Raw genomic sequence first — 24,334 nt, 5'->3', positions numbered from 1 at the left:
CCCTCTTTCTAGATGTTATATTGCATGCCTAAATTGTGGACTTATTTTGAAGCCATCATAAATCAGAACACCCCAATCCTTTACTCTTGGCTAACACAGAAGTAGTGCTTCTCAACTAATCATTCCTTCCAGCGTCCATAATAGGTCAGTTTACTGAGCCATGCACCAGCCTTCATGTATGTGTTCCAATGACTTTTTTAATTGAAGTGACAATTTTTTTTATATAATTACTAAAAATTTTCAGTATACACTTTAACCACATGAGCATTTGCGAAGTAAGTCAGTGGCGCTGCCTGCTCTAATTTTTGTAGGACATGCCAACCATCTAATGTGTATGGGAGCTTCCTAGCTAAAAACAAAGGGGTTTTCCGAGACTTTAATACTAATGACCTATCTTCAGGATAGCTCACTAGTAACTGATAGGTGGGGGTCCGATCACATAGAAGTGAATGTGGTTGGAGGGGGATGATGGTCCTAGGTGTCCGACCCCCACAGATCAGATACTGATGACCTATATAGAGGATAGGTCATAATTGTTTAAATCTCAAAATACTTTTTTAATTTGTACAACTCTGAATCTATGAAGCGTCTTGCCACTGATGCTGTGTTTCGTCTTTTTGAAGCTTTGATATATTTTTTCTGTTAATGTTGCTTTATTTCCCTTTTTGCAGCTGTAGATTAGTCTAAGTGAAAAGTTAGTAAAGAATTTTGAATATATGTACAGTTCCATCCTAAATTGATATATCAACTGTATTATATAGCTTTGCTACTTTTTAAGCTAATGTGTCAATGTTCTGTCTATGCTCAGATAAAACATTGTTTTACATCCAGTAAAATGTCTTTATACTGTATGTTAGACTCCAATGTGATATCCATATTTTGCTGAAATGTTTGACAGTCTTATTTTCTCTAGGTAAGTAAGAAATTCCTCTTTGTCAGTTACATTGTTTATACCTCTCTTATTCACTCACGCTATCTTTTACTCTCCTCTCTATAAAAATATCCTGTATATCTATCTACAGGGTTTCAAAGAAATTTCCAGACGTGCCATATGATTACATTTATGCCAAACTAAATAATTGCTGATTTTTTCAGTAATGCTAAACCTAGAAAATGTCACAATTATGATAAAGTACATGCATAAGTATACAAACTAACACATACACACTGTGACACAAACACACACACACACACATATATATACACACACACACACACACACACACACACACACACATTCATATACATACTGAATGCTGTGACATACACATGCACACACTGTGACTCATAGACAAATAAACATGCATTCATAGAAATAAGGTTTGCGGAAGCCACCATGGTCCATAGGCACAATAGTCTGAAGGTACTTATTGACTTCTAGGGCACAGTTTTCTAGGCAGGCTATGTGACCAGTGCAAAAGACATTGGGGGAGATTTATCAAACTGGTGTAAAGTAGAACTGTCTTAGTTGCCCATAGCAACCAATCAGATTCCACCTTTCATTTTTCACAGCTCCTTTGGATCTATCTATCTATCTATCTATCTATCTATCTATCTATCTATCTATCTATCTATCTATCTATCTCTGTTTGTAATCCTGCCTATGATGATAATGATGAAAAGTGATCTGTACAGGCCAAGAGGTGTGGCTCCTATCATTATATTAATTGACCAATGTAAAAACGACAGGATTTTAGGATTAAAAAAAAAAAATAGATAGCGATATAGAAAATTAAAAAACATCACTATTGATGAGCAAATTGGTTCGTCCCACTACCAGCAGACTGTCATGACCCTTGGTCATGGTCGTGACTCCTTTAACCACTTTACGTCCGCCCATAGGATATAAACGTCCTATGGGTGGACCTCTATTTCTGAAAGCACGTTTTAAAACGTCCTTTCAGAAATAGAAGCTGCACACTAATCGTGCAGCTGCTGATCGGGTTGCCCGCTGTCAGTGACAGCAGGGCAACCCAGAGATAAGGCAGGGACAGTTCCCAGGTGTCCCTGCCTTCTAGATCGCTGCAGACACAGCGCTCACCGAGCGCTGTGTCTGCAGAGCAGGAAACGCTATGCGCTTCCTGTTCCGGCCCGGCAGTCATGTGCCGCCGGGACCGGCGCGTGCAGGAGCTGTGTGAGGTCTTACAGAGACCTCGATCAGCCCTGCTCTGAGGCTGTACAGCGCAGAATCACGCTGTACAGCCTCTCTGGGGGGTGCATTTCTTCTGTAACTGGGGCTACTATGTCAGCCCCAGTTACAGGAGAAATCAATAGTGAAAAAGAAAAGAAAAAGTGAAGCAAATGTCCCCCAGAGGTCTTGTATGACCTAATGGGGGATGAAAAGTGTAAAAAAATAAATAAATAAAATAAAGGGTTGAAAAAATAAAATAAAAAAAGTTTCACATGTAAAAAAAAAAGGTCCCCAAGTAAGGAATAAAAAAAAAAAAATTTAAAAATAGAAAAAATAAAATAAAATAGACATATTTGGTATTGCCGCGTCCGTAAAAACCAGCTCTATAAAAATATCACATGAGCTAACCCCTCAGATGAACACCGTAAAAAATAAAAAATAAAAACTGTGTCAAAACAAGCAATTTTTGTCACCTTGCATCACAAAAGGTGCAACACCAAGTGATCAAAAACTCGTATGTCCCACAAAATGGTACCAATAAAACCGTCACCTCATCCCGCAAAAAATAAGCCCCTACATAAGAAAATCTCTAAAAAAATAAAAAAATTATAGCTCTTAGAACATGGAGACACTAAAACATCATTTTTTGGTTTCAAAAATGCTATTATTGTGTTAAAGTGAAACAAATAAAAAAAAGTATACATATTAGGTATTGCCGCGTCCGTAAAAACCAGCTCTATAAAAATATCACATGAGCTAACCCCTCAGATGAACACCGTAAAAAAAAAAAAAAAAAACGGTGTCAAAACAAGCAATTTTTGTCACCTTGCATCACAAAAGGTGCAACACCAAGTGATCAAAAACGCGTATGTCCCACAAAATGGTACCAATAAAACCGTCACCTCATCCCGCAAAAAATGAGCCCCTACATAAGAAAATCTCTAAAAAAAAAAAAAAACTATAGCTCTCAGAACATGGACACATTAAAACATAATTTTTTTGTTTCAAAAATGCTATTACTGTGTAAAACTTTAATAAATGAGAAAAAGTATACATATTAGGTATCGCCACGTCCATAACAATCTGCTCTATAAAAATGTCACTTGACTGAACCCCTCAGGTGAACGCTGTAAAAATAAATAAATAGAAACTGTGCTAAAACAACCAATTTTTTGGTCACCTTGCCCCATAAAGTGTTATAATGAATGATCAAAAAATCATATGTACCCAAAAATAGTACTAATAAAACTGCCACCTTATCCCCTAGTTTCCAAAATGGGGTCACTTCTTGGGAGTTTCTACTGTAAGGGTGCATCAGGGGGCTTCAAATGGAACATGGCATCTAAAAACCATGAGGAGTTCCTTTTCTTCTGCGCCCTGCCGTGTGCCCATACAGCAGTTTATGACCACATGTGGGGTGTTTCTGTAAACCGCAGAATCTGAGTAATAAATATTGAGTCGTGTTTGGCTGTTAACCATCGATGTGTTAAAGAAAAAATTGGATTAAAATGGAAAATCTGCCAAAAAAGTGAAATTTAAAAATTTGATCTCCATTTTCCTTTAATTCTTGTGGAACGCATAAAGGGTTAACAAATTTTGTAAAATCGGTTTTGAATACCTTCAGGGGTGTACTTTCTACAATGGGGTCATTTATGGGGGTATCCACTATGTAGGCCCCACAAAGTGACTTCAGACCTGAACTGGTCGTTATAAAGTGGGTTTTGGCAATTTTCTTAAAAATTTGAAGAATTTCTTCTAAACTTCTAAGCCTTCTAACGTCCTAAAAAAATAAAATGACATTTCCAAAATGATGCCAACATAAAGTAGACATATGGGGAATGTTAAGTAATAAATATTTTATGAGGTATCACTTTCTGTTTTAAAAGCAGAGAAATAGAAATTTAGAAAATTGCAAATTTTTCAAATTTTTGGGTAAATTTGGGATTTTTTCATAAATAAAGGTGAAATATTTTGACTCAAATTTATGACTATCATGAAGTACAATGTGTCACGAGAAAACAATCTCTGAATGACTTGGATAAATAAAGGCGTTCCAAAGTTATTACCACATAAAGTGAGACATGTCAGTTTTGCAAAATTAGGCCTGGTCAGGAAGGGGGCAAATGGCCCAGATGGGAAGTGGTTAACTGCATGCAGTTGCCTGCGGTCTTGGTTTTGTTGTCAATCACAGGTGAGGGCTAAAGTATATTGTCTCACCTGTGGTTGCCGCTGGCAACATTGTGTATGTGGCAGCAGAGCAGCCTGAGCGGTGCTAGGCAGCTTGCTGCAATGTGCATGCGGTTGCACCTGGCAACCTCTCTTTATAGGTGTGCCTTTTATCGGTGTGCACGGGGTGTTACATGTGTTGTGTGCACTTCCCTTTTAAGTTGATGTCTTCCCTTCCCTGGTGTTGGAAGGGTTAACTTCCTTCCTAGTGTGTGTGTGCACTGGGTGTGTCTCACTGTGGGTGTGGCTACATGGCCCTATAAAGCCTCAGTGAATAGCAGTAGTCAGTGGGGGTTCTTCAGCCATGCTTGCTGGAGACATCCTCCTGGTTATTTACCATCTGCCAGTGAGGGCCACCCTGGTGGTCATAAACTTTATGTCTGGTGTTAGTTTATGTCTTTATGGTTTATCTGTTATTGCAGCATATGGTTTCTTGGGTTCCTGTGTGATGTCTGGTGTGTGCTGTGTCCTCTGTGTTGTTGTGGACAGCAGCTCTTGTACATGGGTTCCAGGTTGTGTGTTTGTGGCAGGTAAGTGTGGAACTAGTCTCACTTACCTGTCATTGCCATATGTCTGTTTATGTTCCCCTTTCTATGTAGCTTGGCCAGTGAGACTCCTGTTCCTCCGTGTCTAGGAGGAACGGGTCGTCTTACCCTGCTCCTAGTCCAGGGCCACCCTGAGGGCGAGTAGGAATATCAGGTTCCGGAGTATGAGCCCTCCTACCATCAGGGTCGGCTCATACAGGCTAGGACACAGGGTCAGAATTAGGGATTGTTAGGAGGTGACCTGCTCCCTGATTCCTGTCCTGGCCATGCTGTGACCATCCTTCTGCTGATACCGCACGGCTGAGGGTTTTCCCCATCCTCAGCCGTGATACAGACTTTCTTTAATGCACCAGTAAAATGTATTCTTTCCAATGAGGCCATAGTAAGATAGCTGCTTGTCTCGCGAGAACATCTTAATCTTGTGCATGCACCCATGACTAGCAGCGCTTGAACGAATATACTTCATTATGAATCGGAACCCAGGATTGTGGCACACAGCACAATCATAATGAATCCTAGTTTGGATTCATAATAAAGTATATTTGTACATGCATTGCTACTCACAGTAATGGCGTATGGGCCATCTTAATATGGCCTCATCTGAAAGAATACATTTTAACAGCGCATTAGGGAGAGTCCATAGTAAAGATAATATTTTGAACAAATCACGTTGGAGTGCAGCAGGACGAACAGATTCAATCATCACTAAACATCACAAAACATTCTTTAAAAATATGTTTATCATAAAAAATTTATTTAACCAATTTAATTTAACACTTTCAGAATCAGACAATTTTCAGTTTTGTCATTTAGTTTTTTTTACTCCGAGCCTTTTCAAAGCCATAACTTTTTTATTTTTCTATTCACAATGCCGTATGAGAGTGAGCATATATATATATATATATATATATATATATATATGTATGCTTGTTTTTTGAGGGACAGGTTTTACTTTACAGTGGCACCAATTACGGTTCCATACAATGTAGTGGGATTTTTTTTTCCAAATTGGGTGAAATTATAAAAAAAAAAAAAAATTCTGCCATAGTTTTGTTTTTATGGCATTAACTATGCGGTAACACTGACCTGTTTCTTTCATTCTCTGGGTCAGTACAATTGCAATTATACAACATATGTATAGTTTTTTTGGCATTTTAATACTGAAAAAAATTAAAACTTTTTAAAAAATAATTTTTTTCTTTGCATCGCCATATTCTGACCCCAATAACTTTTTTATTTTTATGTCTATAGAGATGTGTTAGGGGTAATTCTTTGCGGGCGATCCGTACTTTTCAATGACACTATGTTGTGTATGACTTTTTGATCACTTTTTATTTATTTTTTGTTCGAGTTAAAGCGACCAAAAAATGGCAAATTGGCCATTTTGGCATTTTTTTCTGTTTTGCTGTTTGCCCTATGGGATAATTTTTTTTCCTTTTAATATTATAGGCATTTTTGCACTTGGTCATGTCGATGATGTTTATTTATTTGTGTATGTATTTTTATTTAAATTTCAGGGAAAGAGAGTTATTAGAATTTTAATATTTGTAATTTTTTTTATCTTTAAAACCTTTTTTTTTTTTTTACTTTTTAAAAGTTCCCCTAGGAAACTATAACAAGCAATCATCAGATTGCTTCTGTCATAGCCTGCTTGCTTGGGGGAGCCGATGCACAGCGTGGAGCACACTCCCAGTTTTTGACCTCAAGGATGAGGTAGTCACTTTTGTGCCTGCTGCTTAATTTTATGTTGGAGTGGCAGGAAGGAGTTAAACAATAGGCTATGTTTTGGTAACACGTTCCCTATAACAAGAATAAGACAGGTGGTGCTTTTTTATTTAAGGTGGAAAGACTCTTTATGTAAAATGCAATATAGGAACTTGAGTAAATACATGTCAAATTAACAGTCATAACAACCTACCTGCAATAGCTTCTTGTATGATCTTATAGACAGGCATGGCCAACCTGCGGCTCTCCAGCTGTTGTAAAACTACAACTCCCACGATGCCCTGCTGTAGGCTGCTAGCTGTAGGCAGTCTGGGCATGTTGGGAGTTGTAGTTTTGCAACAGCGCAAGAGCCTCAGGTTGGCCATCCCTGTTATAGAGTATTGACAAATAAATACTTCTTATCATTTAATATGAGTACTCAAAGTTGAACTCTGGGGCAAATTTTCATAAATAGTAACATTTTCTACTAGGGCCCATTAATCACACTTGAGTTATAAATGATTTCAGTCTGACCCCCCCCCCCCCCCCCCATGCAAGTTTCCAAGGTTATCTCCACACTTTACGTCCATAATGTCAATGTAAAAAAAAAAAGATTTTGTATTTTAGTTGGCTATATATGAGTTAATAGAAGATTGCCCCCTTCCCTGCCATCACTCACTGCTCTGCAGCTATTATGTATGTGGTTAGATACACTCAAATTAGGGCTCATGCAATCGGCCATATATATTTTGCTGTCCGCAAAAAACAGATCTGCACAAAATACGGATGATGTCCGTGTGTATTCCGTATTTTGCGGAACGGAACAGCTGGCCCCTAATAGAACAGTCCTATCCTTATCCGTAATGGGGACAATAATAGGATATGTTCTTTTCTTGTGGAACGGAAATAGGGACATATGGAAACGGAATACACATGGAGTAAGTTCCGTTTACTCTGGAATGGTTCCGCATACAGTCTGCAAAAAAACTGGAAAGGATACGGAAAGAAAATACGTTCGTGTGCATGAGCCCTTAGATTACTGAAGCATATATACACAACAAACCTATTCATAGCAATGTACCTATTTATGTATTCAGCAGGAAATACAGAATATTGTACAACAGTCAATGTAAGCCTATTAGGCCAGTTTAGCCTTAGCTCCAGGAAAAATGCAAAAGTTTTTTTTTAGATGTAATGTTAATATTTATGCATGATACTATGTAAAAAAATTGCCAAACATCACAGAAATTTATATACATTTTCAAAACATTAATTTTTGCCTGAGTTAACTTGCAAGAAACTAAATGATGTTCTTACCTGTAGCTCCACTCCATAACCCATGTAGACTGTGATATTGTAGGTACATTCCAGGAAATGTTTGAAAGGAAGTGGGGGGTAGTCTGTTGAATCAATGTATCCTTCTGGTTCCATGAAGTTCACACTGCATTGAACTACATACAAATCCTTGTTAGTCAGAAGAACAAAGAGTAGAAATATACTAGATATAAAATAAAAATGACAAGGCGTTAAATTCTTAAAATCTTCCTTCAGTTTTAGCAATCTTCTGATATATCATAGATAGATGTCCGAGCACAGGCCTTCAGCTTGTGTCCTCATCAGTTACTAGAGAGAGGAGGGCCTTTGTCTTATATCTTACAGATCTCAGAGCTCATGTCAATGGGGCTGCTGTAAAGAATCAGTGGTGTGACATAACATATATTATAATGAGATGAATTCCCATTTAACCAGCAAATTAAAGCCATATTACATACCTTACAAGATATCAATAACTGTAATTGCCCCGTCATTCTGCAGTAAAATAGCCAAATAATGAACTTGAAAGGAATTACAACAGATACGCTAGCAGACAATTCATTTTTCCTGGTTTTGGACCATAAAGCGAAATGACTAGAATATGCTGAATATGCTACTGCAATGATTTCTTTTGAAATCTATATTCATAGCTCATTAAATGAAATGTTTAAGCAGTAAGGCAAAAAAGATATTAATTGAAATTGAATAAAGAAGCAATAATATAATATTGGTTTTCTTCCATGATTCACCGTGGGTTTGTCTAAGATCTGTTTGTAGGCACTAGTTACAGTAGAATTTCTATTCAAAGTTGCATGTGTGTACCTCGCACAGTGAGACATGAAGTGTAAGTAATAGTATTACTTGCGAGTTGATCTACGGGAGGGCAAAAACAAAAAACTGCATGAGGTAGAAGTCAATTTTCCTGATTTTAGGGGAAAAATTCCTCCCCAACTCCAATTAGTAAATCATAATAGCTCCCTGGATCAAAGACCCTTCTCTAGGAGTCTAGTAACTGTAACCTGTAATATTATTACACTCCTGAAATGTATCCAGACCCCTGTTGAACTCTTCACCATCACCACCTCCTCTGGCAGAGAGTTCCATAGTCACACTGCTCTTACTGTAAAGAATCCTCTTCTATGTTGGTGTAGAAACCTTCTTTTCTCTAGATACACAATGTCCTTGTGACAAGCTATTCTTTACCATCATACATCAACTATCAAATACAAATCTACAATTGACATTGCTCTTGCCTGGAGTGAATATGTTATACAGATACCTGGACTCTGCTCAGTTGTTATCACTGTCGTAGTTATTATAGTAGATGTGGTAGTATCTTGGCTTTCATCTGCGACCATATCATTGTCTCCATAATGTGTCCTATCAGGCTCATCCGCTTGAACTGAAGTGTTTATATCAGGTAAAGACAACTTTACAGAATCTGGATTGTGTGGGTTTGATGGCTGTGCTGTATATGGAGTTAACTGGAAAGGTATTTGAGGGATGAATCCACTATGTCGTCTTCTGTTTACCCACAATGGAAATTCTGGGATGTGTTCCTTTACCACTCTGGTTTCAGAAGAAATGTCCTTTAATAAAGGGGACTTTTCTAAGAAAGATAATGATAATGAAACACTGGGATGAGGCTCTACTAGTCTTTCCGAGACAGTTGGCATAGCTTGTGGCCTCAAACGCTTCCTTGCAACATTTAACTGCTTTAGGGATGGAGGTTTTTTCCTGGTTGGTATTGTTTGATTATCTGCAAAGTCTGGAGTGGAGCTTGGAGCTTGAGATACCACCCTCAGGAGCAATCCTTCTCTTTCTGGATCTGAGTCAAAGAGTTCTTCTCCAGAATGAGGGGCACTTTGTGATCCTGTTTCCTTGAGATTGGAATTTTCTTTTCCAATTCTGTTGCTGACAAGTTCTACCGGGTGCAATTCCAATGTAATTGTAGGAATGGGGCTTTGTTTGATGTTATCATCTATAAAATGAAAGAATGACATTGATTCATATACATGTCAGTGTATTATAGGTATCTACTGTATACATTTATAAGGTAAACTGGTGTCTCTAAGAAATGAAACTAAATAGTGAGGAAAATCAAGAAGTGGTTATAATGTTTAGCATATTGAAAAAGTTCTATGTGCCTCCATATAAAATCCGAAGCACATAGAGGTGCATTACAAGCCCTCGTGGACCTATAATAAAGCCAAGTCCAAACATCATACTTTAATTCTGATAAATGAGGTAAATATCATGGTTTTCAGTGACTCTGCAGCTATGATATACAATATAATATACTGATGACTGCTTTATGTGGTAAAGCCATGTATTAAACATTTTTCTCTAAAAAATTCTCCATATAATCTTGTAAAAATAAGTGCTACCCAGCGAGAAGTAAGGGATCATAAGACATGTCCAGAAAACTCTCCACCCTGCACCCTTTTCCTGCTCTGTGCTATGATTCATATAGCTGAAGGGGAACTGAAAGACATTGCGCATGTGGTTGGGTTATCAATGAGGCTGCTCAATATTGTCATAAATATTAAAATGTTACATAGCTTTTGTTATGCATGGGAACATAGATCTTAACCACAAAATCTGACATTTTTACTATTATGAATTAAGAGGTAAATTTCTGGCTGCATAATATGACAATGTGTATTTCATTCCTTCTCTGGCTCTTTGTAATCCTGTATCAGTTTATACATTATATACTATTTCATCAAAAACTTTAACCTTGGAGGAACAGACCTTTGCTGACCTGGCCTCCTTTACACCATTTTACCATAACTCTCCTTTAGTTTTTGTGGCAGCGTATTAAATGCTGCTCCTTTTATCTTTTTATCTATGCTGGATCCTTGTGGCCTTTCCACAGATCTAGACATCAATCTGTTCTTGAAAAAAGCTTAAAAACGTCTATAATAAAAAAAAAAAAATGTATGGACCAAAATTAATATATTTGCTAATTGTTTTTGTAGTTGTTGATCTGGATCATCCTCATTCAACAATGTGCTTCAGTCAATGAATAAAATCTTTTATGTGAGGTTTGAAGTGATCTAGACCACAGTTGTAGAAATAAATGAACTAAATGGGTAGTCCAACATTCAAAATAATTCCAAGTTTTCGAATCTCTGTACAGTATTATTTTGAAATTTTGAATGAAGAGACTTCAGATGAAGCAACCAAAGCTCGCTTCGCTCAACAATAATTTAAAAAATTTGCCCCATCATTCAACCCCAATATACTGATCAAATTAGTTTTTTTTTTTTCATATAAAATGTATTGTGTAAAGTGCTCAGTACAGTTTTATAGAAGTATCTTGTGAAATATAGTAATGCAATTTTCATCCCGTTCTAGAAGAAATTACAACAAGCACACTACCTCCTACAATACACTGCAACCAGCCCAATATCATGGCCTTTAAAGTACTATGATGGTAAGTAAGTCCCTGTCCATGTTTAATGCTAATGTATTTAATGTATTCATTCCTTGAAAATTGTATCCATAAATGGGTCAGAAAGTTCTAAAAGTCTAAAAGATGCAAATAATTATTCTGTTACTTGGCGATAAAGTCAGACACACTGATATTATTACAGACTTTTCATTTTACCCTGCGGCCGTTTGAAGGTCAATGCAAGATCACATTGCTTTGAGTATGACAGATTTTCATAATTTTAATGTAAAAACAGCAGAGTGGGATAGCATATAGTTATATTTAAACCTGTGGAAATTATTTATAATTAAAGAAAATTTTCTGGAAATCTGCAATTCCGGAAACAGAAAATATTTCTAATTTAAATGTTAAAGGTAAAAACTTTCTGTTCTAATTTTCATTTCCATCATGTTCTAGGATAGAGAATAGATTTTCTCTCCTCTGGGAAGTTTTTTTTTCCTGAACTCAATGCAACACATTTTTTTTTTAATTTGTTCTTGGTCTGACACTTTCTTTGTCACATTCTCACATGTGAAATTAAACTAATTTACCTTTACATTGCTAAACATTTTCGCCGTAGCTTAAAGGGGGTCTGTCAGCAGATTTTTCCCTATGAAACGGGCTGACCTAACGTGTATTTGGCAGCTGAAGGCATCTGTTTTGGTCTCATGTTCATATGTGTCCGCATTGCTGAGAAAAATTATGTTTTAATGTATACAAATGAGACTCTAGGAACCACAGAGGCATTGCCGTTACACCTAGAGGCTCAGTTCTCTCTGCAACTGCTGTGTCCTCTCCACTTTGACAAGGCCAGGCAGTGTAAATGTGATCGGGCTTGCCTGACCTTGTCAATCTGAGTGCAAAGGGCACAGCAGTTGCAGAGAGAGCAGAGGTTCTAGGTGTAATGACAACGCCCCTGTTGCTCCTAGAGGCTTATTCGCATATATTAAAACATAATTTTTCTCGGGAATGGGGCACATATGGACATGGGACCAACACAGATGCCTTCTGCTGCCAAGTGCACATGTAACAGGTCAGCCAGTTTCATAGGTACAAACCTGCTAAGAGATGCCCTTTAAATAGAGATGTAGCCAACCCCCACATTATCTTGACTGGTTTAATATCTTAACATAACAAAATCAAATTACAGTTGTACAACATATTGTGTTAAAGTGACCATATTGGCATGCCTGGAGTCAAGATAACATTGGCTACATCTGTAATAACCTGTATAAAATGTTGAATATAGAATAATTGGTACATTTAAATTATTTATAATTTTAATATTGTAGTGTGATTATTGGTCTAACCACATGCTTAGATCAAATAAGTTCAAACTGACAGAAGATGGGCCAAAACAAGTAGGCGGGAACAACTAAAGTAGGCAGGACCTACATTGAATAGTGTAGGTCTGGTCTGCTAAACAATCCCACAGTTGGAAAAGAGAAACTGGTCGGACTGTGAGATTGGACCGTATTCTAGATGGATGTTATGGAATTGACCAGAAAAAAACAGGAAACATTTCACCCTGAAAAGAGGATTAAGCCCCTTAAAGCTTCTGCTTAAGGTAATAATGATAGTTAAAAAATTGGTCATGAGTGCGGGAAGTACTCAATTAAATACAAGATGACGCCACCAGAGTCATGATTGTGATCTGTTATGAATCTGGATCTGGATCTAAGGATCCGAGATTCCTCTATGTCCTAATCATTAGATGAATAAATATAATTTTGTATAGCATTAGAAGTCACTGGGGGACCACTCCCCCCCATACATGAGGCGTATTAGGGGTTAAACTGTTCACTGCATGGCTTTAAAGAAGCATTATCCTGTCTTCCTACCTCTAACAATCGCTAGAGGCCGGTGTCCTGGTGAATTGCAGAACCAAAAGTGACATTTGCGTTCCACCAGACCGGAAGTAAGGCCGCGCAGTGCATTCCATGGGCTGAAAGTGTGATGAGGAGCGCCGGTTTTAAAAGAACAGAGGCCTAAAGCATAGATTTATAAAGCCTCAGCAACCAGCAACTCTACCCTATTTAACCAGACCAGCCTAGGTGATAACTAGTGTTGGTCGCGAATATTCTAATCGCAAATTTTTATCGCGAATATTGGCACTTCGAGAATTCGCGAATATCTAGAATATAGTGCTATATCTTCATAATCGCGAATATTCTAGAGTTTATTTTCATCGGTACCCATAATCCCTCATTGCTTCTTGCTTGTGGGCCAGTAAGAAGATATCTTTAACTTTAGGACTAGTGTTGATTGCAGATTTTCGTATCACAAATTTTTATCGCTAATTTTCCAATTGCCGATTTTCGCAATCAAGAAAATAATGACAAGATCACGAATTCTCGAACATATGACGAATATTTGCTGAAATATTCACGAAATATTGCGAATTCGAATATTGCCCCTGCCGCTCATCACTGGCGGTAACCCAGATTTAGATGCTAGGCTGTTATATAGCAACTACCCAAACAAAATTGGCAACTAGGTGAACATGACGCAACAAGATGATCCCTATTGCTTGTAACACAATGGTAGGTACACACATTTATGTTTTAGAAACTAAAGGCAAGAAAAGTTCAGAACACAATTTGAACATAAGGCCCCATGCACACGGCCGTATGCGGGCCGTGGAACCGCGGCCTGGATCTCTCCTGAGAGCAGGAGCGCACGGCGTCACTGGTTGCTATGACGCCGTGCGCTCCCTGCTGCCGCCGCAATACAGTAATACACTGTGTGCATGGGGCCTTAGTATGAAGTCTAGTTATAATTTTCAGCTGGAGGTAAACTTTAAGACTTTATCCCATAAAACACATTGCTACCTATCAATAGGACAGGTGATAATTTGGTGAAGGGGCACTGCTGGGACAGTGATCTACTGATTACTGAAATGGATCCTACATTCAAGCTCACAATGCAACTACGGTGATGAGGCATGTGACTTCATTTACAGACTACGGGACTGACGGGAACAACCAATTTTTCTAGTTATTGTGGGGTACCATCAGTGGGGTTCCTCAGCAACCAAACATCCTCCAGATTGTCCTGTAGATAGGTGATAAATGTGTTTTGTAGGATTGCCATTAAATATTCCCCATAGTAAATCACATACCTCTAGTCCCGCTGACATACCTAGATATAACGTATTTTCTTTGTACCAATACACTTCTTATTTTTCTGCAATTCATTAGCAATAATAACACCTCCCAGAGATTTGTAATTGTCGACAAATTATCAGGAAACACTCCAAACACTTTACACATGTGCCTAACAGCACATTAATATGCTGCTGTGCTTATCATGCCATAATTACACCCAGCATTTGTTATAAAAAGAGCATAAACAACCAATCCAACATGACCTAATACTTCCATCAAAAACATAATTTTAGTCAAGTTTCAGAACAATGTGTCTACACTACGAAACAGCTGTACAAGTACTGATAAAATAAATAGAACATATAATTTGGGTATAATATGTACTACATACGCTTGAATTGCTGCTTATGAGCAATCCAAGCTATCACACTCCAGCGAATACACCTCATACCGGGCTGTAATTCCTTTTTTATTGTGCAGAATTTTTTCAAGTTCATAATAATAAGAAATACATTCGCCTCATTCGGTGAAATGCATTTGCCACATACTGCAGTAAAAGTCAATCCACTCTTTTCTCATTAGTCTGAGAACATGCTATATATATTTACCCTGTATTTAAAGGAGATTTACAGGAGTTAAATATTGATGGCTTATCTTCAGGATAGATCATCAATTTCTGATCATTGGAATTCTGACATCCCGCACCCCACAGATCTGCTGTTTGAAGAGGCTGTGGCACTCCGGTAAGAGCTGCAGCCTCCTCACATATGCCAAGAACAGTGCCATACATTGTATAGTGGCTGTGCTTGGTATTGCAGCCCAGACCCATTCACTTTAATGGGACTGAGTTATAAATAAGCCATGTGACTGGCCTAAGAAGAGCATATCACATAATATCGCACATTAAAATCCATATTTTGGATCCCAAACTTATATTTCTCAAAGATATTGGTTGAGTATATCAGAATTTTCCTGCATTCCCATCACATATGCTCACAGCTCACAGCTCACATCTTTTACATTGAGCTACATAGTGTAACCCCATTTTTTTATTTTTTTTATTTTACTCTTTTATAAAGTGCTGACCTATTCTGCAGCACTTTACAGGCTCCGTTTAGATAAATTCTATACCAATATGCCTTTGGAGTGACATCACCGCGCCGGGCCATCATGATCACGCAGGTGACTTCATCACGCTTGCCGCAGGTCCTTTGGCGGGCTTTCTTCAATCAAGATGGAAGCGGACAGCCTCTCCACGATCAAGTCGATAAGGGGAGTATTTTGTTTTACCCCTAATTAACCCCTGAGCCGCTTAATGTGAGTCACAAATGCCGGGATCATCGCTGAACGCTGCATATGAGGGGCTAAATGAGGGGGGGCACAAACGCTGTTCCCCATCATTGGGCCCACTCCATATAATGGAAAGCAATTTGTGATGAAGTAATTCTGGGAAGCTGCCAAATCAAATTGTTCAAAACTTTGCTGATCTCTACTTATCACCAATTACTTTAGGGCCCTTTCACACTTGCGTTGGCCGGTTCCGGCATAGAGTTCCGTCGTCGGGGCTCTATGCCGGAACAATCCTGATCAGGATTATCCTAATGCATTCTGAATGGAGAGAAATCCGTTCAGGATGCATCAGGATGTCTTCCGTTCCGGAACGGAACGTTTTTTGGCCGGAGAAAATACCGCAGCATGCAGTACTTTTTGCTCCGGCCAAAAATCCTGAACACTTGCCGCAAGGCCGGATCCGGAATGAATGCCCATTGAAAGGCATTGATCCGGATCCGGCCTTAAGCTAAACGTCGTTTCGGCGCATTGCCGGATACGACGTTTAGCTTTTTCTGAATGGTTACCATGGCTGCCGGGACGCTAAAGTCCTGGCAGCCATGGTAAAGTGTAGCGGGGAGCGGGGGAGCAGCATACTTACAGTCCGTGCGGCTCCCGGGGCGCTCCAGAGTGACGTCAGGGCGCCCCAGGCGCATGGATGACGTGATCGCATGTACACGTCATTAATGCGCCTGGGGCGCTCTGACGTCATTCTTGCCGCAAGGCCGGATCCGGAATGAATGCCCATTGAAAGGCATTGATCCGGATCCGGCCTTAAGCTAAACGTCGTTTCGGCGCATTGCCGGATACGACGTTTAGCTTTTTCTGAATGGTTACCATGGCTGCCGGGACGCTAAAGTCCTGGCAGCCATGGTAAAGTGTAGCGGGGAGCAGCATACTTACAGTCCGTGCGGCTCCCGGGGCGCTCCAGAGTGACGTCAGGGCGCCCCAGGCGCATGGATGACGTGATCGCATGTACACGTCATTAATGCGCCTGGGGCGCTCTGACGTCATTCTTGCCGCAAGGCCGGATCCGGAATGAATGCCCATTGAAAGGCATTGATCCGGATCCGGCCTTAAGCTAAACGTCGTTTCGGCGCATTGCCGGATACGACGTTTAGCTTTTTCTGAATGGTTACCATGGCTGCCGGGACGCTAAAGTCCTGGCAGCCATGGTAAAGTGTAGCGGGGAGCGGGGGAGCAGCATACTTACAGTCCGTGCGGCTCCCGGGGCGCTCCAGAGTGACGTCAGGGCGCCCCAGGCGCATGGATGACGTGATCGCATGTACACGTCATTAATGCGCCTGGGGCGCTCTGACGTCATTCTGGAGCGCCCCGGGAGACGCACGGACTGTAAGTATGCCGCTCCCCCGCTCCCCGCTCCTACTATGGCAACCAGGACTTTAATAGCGTCCTGGCTGCCATAGTAACACTGAAAGCATTTTGAAGACGGATCCGTCTTCAAATGCTTTCCGTACACTTGCGTTTTTCCGGATCCGGCGTGTACCTCCGGCAAGTGGAGTACACGCCGGATCCGGACAACGCAAGTGTGAAAGGGCCCTTAGTCTGTTTTACAGTCATGTGCAACTCTATGTTCTGTGCCAATTCCACCATTAGTGCATTTAATATTTGTGAAATAGCTTTACTAAATCTACACTTAAACAAAATGAATTGTAAATCTTTAATCTTAGTGTATCCGTGTGGAACTAATCTGTAACTCCTATTTTCGTTACATATTCGTTGCCCTGTCTACTGCTTATATCTACCACACTTCTTTTTATCCCTTGCAGATTATGTCCTGTTATCATCCACAGGGCTCAATACTAACATAGCAATTTTCCCAAAGACTGTAACTGTAAATCAGAAAGAATCAAAATTCAGATTACCACATTTCCCCAGTTTAACTGTAAACATAAATAATACATGCCAGAACTGTAAAAAGAAATAATAAATGCCAGAACTATTACAATGTCAAAGTATTTATCCCATACAGTGAACACCATAATAACTAAATAGCAGTTTTTGGTGGATTTGTTGCATTCCACATGAAGTTAGAATTCTGGAGCATTTTTTCATTTCTCTGTTATTTGTTCTATCAATAAAAAAAACAAGGTGCTACCATTCAGCCTTGCTAAATGGTTGCATCCTTACACAGTCAGCACTGATTGAACAATAAAGTTGCCAGCTCCCCCCTGACTCGATAACTGCAGAGTGCCTGGTATTAACATCAGCACAAAAATGGTACATGGGGATCTTCATGGCATAGGTTTCCATGGCGGAGCAACTGCATGCAAGCCTTACATAATCAAGCACAATATCAAGAGTCAGATTTGAAGCACACCCCTACTGGACTCTGGAACAGTAGAAATGTGTTCTGTGGACTGAGGAATCACACTTCGCTAACTGGTAGTCTGATGGATGAGTCTGGGTTTGGTGAATGTCAGGACAACATTACCTACCTGAGTGTATTGTGCCAACTGTAAAGTTTGGTGGAGGAGGGATAATATTATGGGTTTCTATTTCAAGGTTTGTCCTGTGAAAGACAGCCACTAGCCACATTAGTACCAGTGAAGGGAAATCCTAATGTTTCAGCATACCAAGATACTTTGGGAAATTGTATGTTTCCAAGTTTATGGAAACAGTGCACAATGCAAGGTCTATTAAGGCATGGTTGGAGACGTTTGCTGGTCTGCACAGAGCCCTGTCGTCAACTCAATCAAACACCTTTGGGATATAACTAGAATAGAGACTGTGAGCCAAGCTCTTTCATCCAACCTTAGTGTGTGACCTCACATATGCTCTTCTGGATGAATGGGCAGAAACTTTCACAGACACGCTCCAAAATATTTTAGAAAGCCTTTCCTGAAAATTCTATTTTAGCTGCAAAGGTGAATGGACACCATATTATTTCCTGTGAATTTAGAATGTAATGCCATAAAAGGTCCTGTAGGTCTAATGTGTAGGTGTCATAATACTTTTCTCTGTATGTAAAATTTGCCAAAATGTATGTTATGGAACTTATAGTGGTTCCTTAAAATTATGCCTTCTAGAATATCTTGAAAACATATTTTAGGTCTATCTATGAAATAGGATTAGAGAACAGTAGGCTATAAATAAAAACATAACATTCACACATAGCAATACCATAGTTATATTTTATGGCCATATCCAGGCAGTTCAAAACAAACTGAGCTCAGCACTTTTCTGACTTTAGCTGTACCACTTTGTCTGTGTCAAAATTAAATATGTATCTGGGTCACTGTTCCTTTAGTAGTGCTGAGCTATTGCTAGAGAAAAGTACAGACCTTTTCCAGATGACTTAGGCTACAATGGATGTGTGTTGAAAGGCCATTTACACTGCTGGCATTGGACAGGGACAATTGCCCTTCTCGATGTAACACTACGGTTCATATATAAGTCGCGAGCAAGAGATGCTAAGTCAGAATAGCAATACTATACCACAGCGGATACCACCACCCTGGGTCCTAGTCTGTTGGTGGTCTTTGAAGCCATACGCCGACCGTTGCCATCTGTATACACTCAGTCATATTCTGCCTGTAGTGTCCCCTGATGAATCCTGGGGCTTCCTGGGAGGAAACGCGTCGGGTCGTATAAGTATCACCATCACTCTATCCCTCAACCGGGTTTTTTTGTTGGTGGGGGTATTCTATTACATTGTGTATACTGTATGTTTGTATAGTGTATATTGTCTGTCCACTCGGGCAGCTTGTGCTTTTCCTGTGTCTAGGGCCTTGATAGGGTCACATACACAGGACGAGAGTTCCAGTCGGGGCCACCCCTTGCGGGGTTTTTTGGACCCCGTCCCGTGGATTATTGAGTAGGGCGGACCAGGCCAAGTAGGGAGGCAACAGGGCTAGTTGACCTTCACTGACACAGCCGTGCCTGGCCTACCGCTAGTGGTCCTGCCCACTATATACAGTACACCCAGACCTGACTGGTACACTTCTTGTACCCGTCGTCTTAATAGTGTACTCTCGTGTGCATGCTGTATTTGTTGTTTGTCTGTAGGGGCCGTTTTTATCTCCCTATAATTAATAAAAGTGACATTTTACTTAGTATACTGCCCCTCCTAGTTTATACCAATAGCTAAACTAGCACTGAGTTTTAATAGTACTTAACCAGAATCTCCATTACCTGTGGACAAGGGATGAGTGAATTTCTCTCTTTGTCTCAATTTTATCAAATAAAATTTGAATTAGTTAGAATTTGAATTTAAAAAAAATCTGTGATCAATTTATGAATTTTAGAATCATTTCTATAATCTATATTATAATATAATCCATATTATATAATGAGGAACTGACAGCTGTGTCTTATGGCTACTCCACCTATGTCATGTAGATTCTAGGGCTACTCTCTGTGAAGCACTTTTGTTCTATCTAAAGATATAAGTAAGTCAGCCACAGAATCGATTGTGTAAAAGCATATGGCACAAGATTCTAGAACTTGTCTGTCATTCATCAAAAAACTTAAATTACTTAAAAGATGCATTCTCTACAGCATAGTCCAAAATCAAATGATTTTTATAGTTTCAGTCTTTGGAGGAGCTGTAGTAAATGGATCAGTGATGCCTCTTCCTTGTGAGTTGCCCCCAGCAATTAATCAGATTCCACCTTTCATTTTCCAAAGGAGCTGTCCAAAATGAAAGGTGGAATCTGATTGGTTGGTATAGGCAACTAAGCCAGTTCTACTTTATACCTGTTTGATAAATGACCCCATTTGTTTATATTGTACAATGAAAGATTGGCGATTGGTTCCAGATTTGGGTTCCTAAATGCTCAAAGGAGACCCACCAGAAGAAAAATCAAAAAATGCCCTCTGTTGTACATTTTTATTTCTTTGTTGTCTTTTAATATCTAACATCTGTGGTGAGACGTGATCACTTTAAGGGAAACGGTCAGTTCACTGAGGGCAGCATAGTGTAGTGATAGATCCACTGATTTCACTGGTCTGTAACTCCATTGATGGCAAAGTTGTTTTAGAATACTGACCCGGCAAAGCCTGTAGCATGTGTCAGCGATGAAAGATGAGTCCGATGTCGCACACTGCCCCCACTTCTAGACGATGATTGACAGTTTTCTTTCCTTTTGTGTGTTCCCTTTATTTGTGAAAAGAGCCTTAGTTGTATTAATATAAAGCCTCTAACTTTCAATCACAATGATCCATGATACGGATACCTATAATGACACCCGTAGTCTACTATATGCCTATGTTGTACATCTATGTACCTCCCACAGAAAGATGTATGAATCCATAAGCCAAATAATGGTGGCATATTTCATTGGAGACTGTTTTATTGAAATATTCTCCCTATGTAGCCTTCTTAGAGCGGCATATCAACTTATTACAATGGAACTGCCTGGGCTCCATGTACGATCATAGACAGAATATCCTACAATGTTTTTAACTGCGTAGGCTTTAGGTACTAGTTTATTAGTCATATTGCTACATTGTAACAAGTCTAATACATCAGGGATATATATTGAGACCTTATATGAGTCTGAGTATGTATCTGTGATACATTACACTTGTTACAATGTAGCAATATGACTAATAAACTAGTACCTAAAGCCTACGCAGTTAAAAACATTTTAGGATATTTTGTATGTGTTATCTTTTGTATCCTTAATTACAAGTGGGGGCTTTCTGTCTCAATTCTCCTGCTTATTGTCATAATTAGGCTTCAGCAAATCGACCTTTCGGTTCATAGATCTGAAGTCGATTTGTTCAAATACTTACATTTTAATGCTGTATCCATACAGACTTAAAATGTATCTTCTCCGTGGAGCCAAAGTTCATTTTGCCCAAAGTCGAGCAAGACTTCTGTGAATTCTGCATTCATATCTGTGTATTGAAAAACAATTTAACCCCTTACTGACCACCAATATCCCTTTTTACGGCGGTCACTAAGTGGCCTTAGGCTGGGCTGCAGCTTTTTTATGGCGGTCCAGTCTAAGCGCTGCACAGGTCAACCGTGAAGCTGGGAGCGGGGACCCGGCTCTAACAGCTCGGACTGCCAGGAGTGCTGATCCAGGCTATTTAACACTTTACATGCCACGGGCAATGGCGCTCGCCGCATGTAAAGTGCTGACAGAGGGAGCGGACTCCCTCTGTCCCCCATCGGTACCCCGCAAATGCAATCGTGGGTGCCGATGTGTGTGAAGGCTGGCTGGGGTCTCTTGTAGGCCCCAGACCAGCCTTGAGTAATATCCAGCAGGCTGCGCCTCTCTGGTGCAGCCTTCTGGTCAATGACAGAATTGCTCATTTATTCTTAGTTGCCACCAAAAAAACTTACAAGCGATCAAAAAGTGCCATTTACTCCAAAATTATACCAATGAAAAATACAATTCATCCTGCAAAAATAAAGCCCTCACACAACTCCATAGAAAAAAATAAAATAAAAAAAGTTATGGGTCTTGGGAAGCGGCAATGCAAAAACATTTTTTAATTTAATAAAAAAGGTGTTTAAATTAAAAAAGTAGTAAAACGGCTGGTACCTCGGTACCAAAGCCCAGTTTGTATTGGTTTTTCAATACGTAGCTATGAATACAGTAGGAATTAACCGAAGTCTCGGGTGACTTCGGACATGAAGAACTATGACTCCACGGAGCCAATGCATTTTAATGGCGTACGGCTACAGCATTAAAATTTAAGCATTTGAACAAATTGACTTCAGATGTATGATCCGAAGGTCAATTGGCTCAAGCCTAGTTATAATAAATTCTTTGGTTTTTAAGGGAAAATTTCCTAAATGAAGCACAAGTCATTGAGTCTACTAGTGTTTGTGCCATTCTTGGTTTGTGACATGACACAAATATTGGTCCACTTTGGATTATAATTATATGCAGACTAATGCAAATGAGAGTAGAAATAAATGAAATGACGTGTCAACACTAGCATGAACGTAGACTGAAAATGCCACCTAAATTAGTGCTTAAAACGGAGCATACAGCTGATATTCCATTTCCTAATTTGAATGTGACAGGTCACTTGCAAACTAAGGTATATAGATGAGAAGGTGACCCAGTCGGTGACTGGTTTTTCAGCTGTTGGGATTTTTTTATGCTTCTTATGTTATCCTATTGTTTTTTTCTTATTGCGGTATTGTGTTGAACATGTGTGTCTCTTACCTCTGAAGCAAAGCAATTTTATTTGGCTTGAATTCTCATCCCTCTGTCTCGCATCAGAGAACAGACGATGTTCAAAAGTGTTAACATGAGAACAGATGATGAAATAATAAGACTTCTGTGCTTTGTTATTTGTGGTGCGAACAAACAGATGGTTATTTTTAGCACAGGTTTCGAACCTGTCATTCACCCTGCTATGAATTTGGGGGTACAATGAGTATAATAATATTACAAATTATTAAAACTACATAAAAAATTATCTATAGTTTATTTCCATGTGTTTCATGTTCTGCAATCGTCAATTTAGTAGATCAGAAATTTGATTAAATGTTAGAGAACAACATATGCAGTGATCACCTTTATAGTGTTAATATTTTAATTGTTCCTGTTAATATAAAATACTAGAGATGAGCAAAGTCTTGGAAAATTTGTTTCGACTGCTTCGCTGAATTTTAGAAAATAATTACTTTGTCACAAAGCACATTTCTTTGTAAGTAGTGGGTGCAAAAACAGGGAGCCGCGATTGCGCTGCTCCCCATCATTGTACCTCTCAGATGCCGCGTTCATACATGATCGCAGCATCCAATATGCATAATACGGTGTAAACTTTAATAAAAAACAAGAAAATCATACTTACCTGTTCCATTTGCTCGTGACGGACCAGTCGCCACCATCTTGCTTGAATTCATGCGAGATCTTCAAGCAAGATGGTGGCAGCCGGCCAGTCAGGAGCAAATGGATCAAGTATGTTGTTTTGTTTTTTTTGCACTATTTCAGGTTAAATTGATTTGCTACCACGAAGCATAAGGAAATTCAGGCTTTTTGGCGAATTGAATTTATCCTGAAATTTGGATCGAAGTCCCGCTCAATTCTATCAAATATCTTCTGGGAATTAAGTGAAATATTTTTGTTGCATGTTGTATATAACAGATAGATAGATAGATAGATATGTTGGGATGAGTCATCAGTATAGCAATTTCGGAAAACCCCTTTAACAAATGCTGGACTCTCTACCTACAGTATTTTCCCTGTCGTTTCTCTGGGAGACAACTCAGGATAGGTCATCAGGTATTTGATTGGTGGAGGTACGACATCAGCTGTTTGAGAAGGCAGTGGTGCTCCTGTGAGCACATGTTGGTTGCTTGTTAGTTTAACTCATCTTACCCTGTCTCTTTTGGGACTGTGGAGGCAAGCTCATCTGACACGGCAACCTGGAAGAATGTATTGAAATGGGTACCCAACCAAGAGAAAACCAAAAGGAACGGCATATTGCTGCAGAATACTGTGGTAGCCATGTTGCTTAATTGTGCTTTTTATTTTGTATAAACAGTATTACCAGCAAAGCACTCCCATATCATCACATCCCCTCCCCAATGCTTATGGTGGGAATCAGA

The 24,334-nt window shown here is 39.4% G+C and overlaps 1 protein-coding gene across 1 annotated transcript in view; it reads right to left on the bottom strand.

Annotated features, from left to right (window-relative positions):
- The window catches only part of SEZ6L (seizure related 6 homolog like), a 447,576-nt gene that overhangs the window by 278,835 nt on the left and 144,407 nt on the right, over positions 1 to 24,334 (bottom strand). The window contains exons 2-3 of the mRNA XM_044275383.1: positions 9,200 to 9,901; positions 7,924 to 8,057 (exon numbers count right to left, since the gene is read on the bottom strand). Of these exons, the coding sequence (XP_044131318.1) occupies positions 7,924 to 8,057; positions 9,200 to 9,901 (836 nt within the window). The remainder of the gene's footprint in view (positions 1 to 7,923; positions 8,058 to 9,199; positions 9,902 to 24,334) is intronic.

The sequence above is a fragment of the Bufo gargarizans genome, chromosome 1 (assembly GCF_014858855.1).
Source record: "Bufo gargarizans isolate SCDJY-AF-19 chromosome 1, ASM1485885v1, whole genome shotgun sequence".
In the NCBI taxonomy this organism is placed as follows: domain Eukaryota; kingdom Metazoa; phylum Chordata; class Amphibia; order Anura; family Bufonidae; genus Bufo; species Bufo gargarizans.
The sequence above is the reverse complement of the archived record's forward strand: the minus strand, read 5'-3'. Positions and strand labels throughout refer to the sequence as shown.